This window comes from Semicossyphus pulcher, unplaced genomic scaffold (assembly GCF_022749685.1).
Source record: "Semicossyphus pulcher isolate SPU_LCO1_2020_fin unplaced genomic scaffold, fSemPul1.0.p SCAF_25, whole genome shotgun sequence".
Taxonomy (NCBI): Eukaryota; Metazoa; Chordata; class Actinopteri; order Labriformes; family Labridae; genus Semicossyphus; species Semicossyphus pulcher.
Window position 1 is genome coordinate 9,652,517 of NW_027211699.1, and position 6,310 is coordinate 9,658,826.

At 40.2% G+C, this 6,310-nt stretch overlaps 1 protein-coding gene across 1 annotated transcript; it reads left to right on the forward strand.

Moving 5' to 3' along the window:
- The first annotated feature begins 436 nt into the window (after window positions 1-436).
- LOC138604385 (5-hydroxytryptamine receptor 3A) lies at window positions 437-5,729 on the forward strand. The gene is made up of 9 exons (XM_069676309.1): window positions 437-482; window positions 565-728; window positions 822-866; window positions 976-1,085; window positions 3,046-3,218; window positions 3,303-3,463; window positions 3,543-3,753; window positions 4,962-5,120; window positions 5,367-5,729. The coding sequence occupies exons 1-9, from the start codon at window positions 443-445 to the stop codon at window positions 5,642-5,644; spliced, it is 1,341 nt and encodes a 446-aa protein (XP_069532410.1). The 5' UTR covers window positions 437-442; the 3' UTR covers window positions 5,645-5,729.
- Window positions 5,730-6,310: the final 581 nt, after the last annotated feature.

Here is a 6,310-nt window from a genome sequence, read left to right on the forward strand (position 1 = left end):
TGTTTAAATTAGTGTCCACTAACTTATATATACTTATAATATGTCCATTCAGTGCCTGTTAAAATGAACTCGTCACCACGTCAATACTTGCTACATGGAAAATGTTTTCTACTGTGATTGTAAAGGTGCAGCTGAGATCTCTCTGTCCACTTCTTCTTTATATGTGCACGTCGTCCTTTTAATTAAATAGCCGCGAGTTATTTCATGTCTGTTTTTTTGACTGCAGGTGCTGCTCCCCACTCCCAGCTGATGTCACACTCAGCTCTCCTCATGTTGACTTTGTGCTTTAACAATAGAATCGTACAGAGAGGCTTCCCTACACTTTTACAGTGCAGTGAATCAGATCTATTGATGTCTCTTCCTTTGTATTGTTGTACTATTTATGTAACACAGCTGTGCAGTTTAAAAGGGTTTGCTCAGGTGGAGATGAGGACAAACAGCCATGGATGCTCTGAGGGTTCTCGCTCTTCTTGCTTTAATTGGTGAGTTTCACAAAAGTAAAACACTTGAAGAAGGATTCACAGAAGAAATGTTCATTAAGGTGTTGTGTGTCCTTCCCTGCAGGTGTTTCCAGCAGTCAGACTCCAGACTGCTCATACCTCAGTCTTCTGAAACACCTGCATCTGACTCCTGCAAATGATACTCTACAAATCATGCGACCCGTAAAAAACTGGACTACATCCACCTACGTAGGGCTGGACATGGTGATGTACGGTATCTTACACATGGTGAGTGCCTTTGTAGTTGTCTGTGTGTGGAAACGTGCAGCTTTGTTGCGAACGATGATGAATTCTGACCCGAGTGCTGCTGATTTTCTGCAGGATGAGAAGTCTCAAACGCTCACGAGTCACATCTGGGTCCAGATGGTAAGACATGATCAAATTTTCAAACACTGATAGTGACGTCTGTCCATCATTTTGTTTCAGTCACTCACCAGCCTGTTACAGTTTTAAACCCAACTTTTCCATTTGCCAGAGTTGGGTGAATGAATTCCTGACTTGGAAACCTTCAGACTTTTGTGGGATAGACACGCTCAGCATTCCCAGATCGCGGCTGTGGCTGCCAGATGTAGCCATCCAAGAGGAGTATGTTTAATTTCTGTCATGTTATTATTACATAACTGAAGTTTTGATCTTTTTTAAAGGGGTGTTTCATCAATCAATCAATTAATTATTATTTATATAGCACCAAATCATATCCAAAGTTATCTCAAGACAAAAAGAGCAAGTCTAGACCGTACTCTTTTTCTGTATTATTTAGAGAGACCCAACATGAATCCACCATGAGCAGCACTTCTTGCGCTTCTTGTGTTGGTCTGTAGTGATTGTTTTAGTTATGTTTCCTCTCGACGTTCGCCCTCCACTCTGCTAATCCAGAACTGATTGGCTGCAGGAGCCGTATTTATCAACAGAGCTGTCAATCATCATTTTGACAGCATCAAATAACTAATTAAAAATAAACTTGTCGGAAAAATGAACACTTGGACGTAAATCAGCATGATCAGAACTAGCGATACGAGTCCACGAGACCAGGATACACCTCGGTGTGTTTCAGTTCTGTGGAACATCAGTGTATCTTTAAGAAAAAGCCACAACTCCAATGTTGCTGACATGTTGACATTAGCATCATTTTTCCTTGATCATCTGCTGTCAAAGATCTCATTTAATATTGAGTTATGATGCCATGCATGCACGGAGAGGACACACCGCACTGCCTTTTCTGTTGAAGCCTACATCCCGATCAGACAGAGCGTGTTAAACCGGAGCATCACCTGTCTTAATATGAAACAGAGTAAACAATCCATGAGACCAGGATTCACCTCTGTGTTTCTTTCTTCTTATTCATCTGCTGCCAAAGATCTCATTTAATATTGGGTTATCATGCAATCATTAATATTTGATTGTTATTTCAAGTTGCTGTAAGAAAACATCCAGCTTTTGTTGTACTTTCTTTCCCCTCCTGGATTTGAGTTTGAAGTAGAGTGAACTGTGTGGCCCAGGGGGGCTCAAACTTAAAGTGTGTTAATCGATTTTTGGAGAAGTATCTGCTGAGCTATATAAAGGAGATTATTTGAGGGTTTTCACTAAATCAATCGGTTTTATATGGCCGTCTGTATGAGATGAACAGGAAATATAATGTGCAACCACATGTGCATGGATTGTTCCCTTAAACGCACAGTAGCTATTCCCAAACTTAAGAACTCTGCAGCCCAATTCTAAATTTCAAAAAACACTGGGACAGAGGGATGGGACAAAATAACGATAGGGCAATATATTGTCGTCCTGACTCGTGCATTACAATTATTGTGACGCTTGTGCCAGGTATCGATATTTTAATTTACAAATACACGGCGCGAGTTCCCTGCGATTTTGACTCACCGCTTCTCTACTTCATGACTCCTCGCGGTGGCGCTTGTGACATGAATGAGGGAAACATGAACGGAAATGAATTGGCCGAAAAAAGAAGTTAATCAGATATCGTGATGTGTCATTATATGATTATCTCGCAATGCATCAATTATCGCAGAATCGCCGTATCGTGATATTATCGTGAGTTGCCCTGCGGTTCCCACCCCTACTTACCAATGTATATTTGCTTCATAAACCTTGAGATTTAAAGTGACAAGAGGCCGACGATAATCAGTTTAAGCTACAAAATAAGTCCAAATTGAACATTTTGAAATTGAAAAAATGGAAAATATTGATGCATTTATTGTAAATAAAATCTGCAGTAACTTCGTGGCCCTCCGCTGGACCCCGGCCCACACTTTGGGAACCACTGACTTAGTAAGAATAAGATTAAAATCTTCATATGATTATTGTCTTAGTAGAACAAAACTCCCACTTGTTTTTCTTTGTGTAGAATTTGTTAAATTCTGAATTATTATTCTTGGAATGGTTACTGGGATTCATTTAGATCTCTATCACATTCTTCTTGCTGATGAAGACACGCAAATCAAAGAATCCCTTCCATAACATGAATAAATGTTGTTATGTTTTTGGACTTTTTATGACCTCTTGTTTTGACCGTCTTGACCTTTTTCAGTGCCTCGGACACGGGGAGCATTTACCATGGCCCATTTCTCACGTTGATGCCAAATGGTTTTGTGATGTCAAGCTCACGTCAGCGGCTGACCTCCACCTGTCAGCTGAATCTCGCCTTATTTCCATTCGATACGCAAATCTGTCAAGTCACGTTTGGATCCATGACCACCGATGGTAAATTACATCAGATTTTACAACTAAAAGTGCTGAGAAAAATATTGATGTAATTGTTTAATGCTTATTTTATCATCTACTCAGAGTCAAACATAATGCTTGGAACACTGAACAATGACTCGACTCTGTATAAAGTCTCGGAGGAGCTCATGGTCACGCAGGGAGAATGGGAACTAGATAACATGGAAATAGAAAAGAAGTCTTTTGGTAAAAGCAGTGAAAGTGTAAGCAGGCTCATATACATGGTAAGAAAGTATTTGTAATAACATTTCATAACCATTCACCAGGTGTGTTTCTCTCTGATGAGTCGGATTCTTCTTTCAGATCACGATGTCCAGGAAGCCGATGCTTTATGTGATCAATTTCATCGTGCCGCTGTTCTACTTACTGATCCTGGATGTAGCCTCCTTCTTCATCAGCGAAGCCAGAGGCGAAAAGCTGGGCTTCAAAGTGACCATCCTGCTCTCCATCTCCGTCTTACTGCTCATTCTTCAGGACATGCTGCCGTCCACAGAGTCCGCCATGCCATATATTGGTAAGAAGCCATGCAGGCATCGTACCAGAGATTTTATCGGGACTAGTTAAGCTTCGGCTTGGAGTTGGTGGTATTTGGAACTTGTAATGGGACATTTGCTGGGTTCTATGTGTTTCTGCTCAACTACATACTTGACACTGCTTTCCCTTGTGTCCTCAGCAATACACTCCACAAGTGTGAATACATTTGAATAAGGGGTTTAATAAGGACAAACATAATGATTCAGTCTTTTTAAGTTGGATGCTGCTGTTACAGCGCCACCTATTGGCCGAATGGTACAAAATTTAGCATGGTCCATCAGAGATCATACCTGCACATGTCCAGCAAATTTGGTTGCAATAGCACAAGGCGTTCAGGATACATGAGACATCTTGTAATATAAGCCCAGCCAATAGCATCAAAGCAAACCTTAAGGGCAAGTGATGAAAAAACTTAGAGGAACATCATGGATGCATTACTTATAGATAAATATTCCTTTTTTTTTCACACCAGGTGTGAAGCTAATTTGATAAACAGATTAGATGAAGGACATAGCATACATACATACTAACATAAAAAATACAGTCAGTGTAAACTGGTTAAACTGCGCGTCGGAGGAGTTTACTTTCAGGCCTCTCTGCCAGAAAGGTCTGTCTCCTTCTCCAAAGAGATTGTTGTTCATTCAAACAAAAAGAACAACATTGATGTATTATTTTAGCCAGAACCAGGATCTTTTCTAAAATGTAACAAAGTAGTTAGGATACCAAAACATAAACCTTTTGATGCCTAAAAATTAAAAAGGTTAAGGTTAATTATGTCAGCTTTGACTTTCACATAGGACATAAATCTAGAGCCCTTTTTTGCCAGTTCAAGGTGGGATTATTACGCCTCTGTTATTTTCCATCTTCTATGTAGAACGCATGGAGGCAGAATGGTGGGGCGAAGGCGTTCCGCCTCTGAGTCGGCATCAGAGGTAGTAACAGAGGGCGAAACGGCGTCTGTGTAAACTGCAGAGCCGGCAGGGCGGAACAATGCAGTGAGTGTGTATTTGAGGCGGAACAGTGTAAAAAAGGCTTAGGTTTATGCTTGCATAAACTGTTTTCGAGCTATGCAAAGGACAAACATATGTACAAACAGAGATTCCCTCCTTTATAGTTAAAGTGCTAAGTATCTCCCTAACTGTTGTCAGCATCACACTGAGCCGTTACGTCTCTGCTTCTTTATTCTAGCCAGCTACTGTGTTGGCGTCTTCGCTCTGGTGGGAATCAGCGTTCTGGAGGCCATGCTGGTGAGCTTCCTGTTCGACCTTGATGGTTATTGTAGTACTATGGTTCGATGCTCTGCGGAAGCCCAGGAGGAGATTGAGCTGGAGGACCGCTTCAGCAAAGGTACGTTATGTGCTAACTAAAGACACCCAATCCTCATCTTCTGGTCCGTTTGTAAAGACCTTAAAAACAGGAACAAATTGTTGTCAGACTCAAATACTTTACATTTTTGCTGGAAACAAAAGTAGTTATTTTTAAAATAATGATTACAGACATTTTGTGTTATTAGGAGACCAATACATATGCATCAATGATTCCTCATGTAAATATCAGCCAATTTTTAGCGTACCAAATCTCTTTTGCACACAGAGCCCCCTGGAGCTGAAGAAGACGTCCAGGTGAAACAGGAGAAAAGTTCCCTTCCTCTGGACGGGCCAAACAGCTGCGACGTGCTGAAACAAATCCATGAGCAAGTGAAGTCAGCTCGACAGGAAGCCAAAAGACAAAAAGAAGAGGAGAAAAAGCCTGGGCGGTACAGACGAATGGCGGAAATCATAGACCACGTGTTCTTCATGTTGTATTTGACAGCTGTTGTCGGTTTTCTGACGTACATGTATTTTAAGTGGATGAGCAATATCTATCCATGATGTGTCTTTGATCTGCTCTGATGGCTTTTACAATTACCAAACATTATCTAATATTAACATTTATAAACACAAAACGTACATTTAATCGTCTTGTCTTTCATAACCTCTTATTTGTTGTGGGCTCTAGATATTATTCTTTCTTTATTCATTAAAGTGCAGGAAAAAAAATGACTTCACTAAGCTTCTAGACATTAACTAAAAAACCTGACATGAAAATGACTTTGTTTACAGCATGTAACAAAATATTATATGGTTACTGGATGAAAATACAGTTGAATTGTGTTCATATTGGTTGTTTTTTGTTCTTATGACACTTTACATGAAATAGTGAAAACAGTAACAATTAATGTTTTCAATTCTGCAATAAGGGCAAGAGGCTTAAGGTCATTACCCTTCCTCTAATATCCTAACATAAGCCCTGCATACAGGCCCCTTTTCGCACATTCCTGGTCAGATTGTCAGTGTTGCTTTCTCCTTTGCTTCCCGGCCTCTTGCAACCTGAACACTTTACTCTCAAACCTGGCACTTGAAATCCGCCTTCACCTCTAATTTCCAAGTCTCTTCTTTCTGATTTCCCGTGCTCTTGTATCTTCACTTAACTTAATATATCGTCTATATCTCAAAAAGGTAGTCTTAAATACAAAAGTAAAAAATGTACAATACTCT

What these genes read in the sequence shown, in the direction of transcription:
- LOC138604385 (XM_069676309.1), top strand. Translation starts at nt 443, where the DNA reads ATGGATGCTCTGAGGGTTCTCGCTCTTCTTGCTTTAATTG. An exon ending in TGTACGGTATCTTACACATG is followed by an intron (nt 729 to 821) that starts GTGAGTGCCTTT and finishes GATTTTCTGCAG; the next exon opens with GATGAGAAGTCTCAAACGCT. An exon ending in GTCCGCCATGCCATATATTG is followed by an intron (nt 3,754 to 4,961) that starts GTAAGAAGCCAT and finishes TCTTTATTCTAG; the next exon opens with CCAGCTACTGTGTTGGCGTC.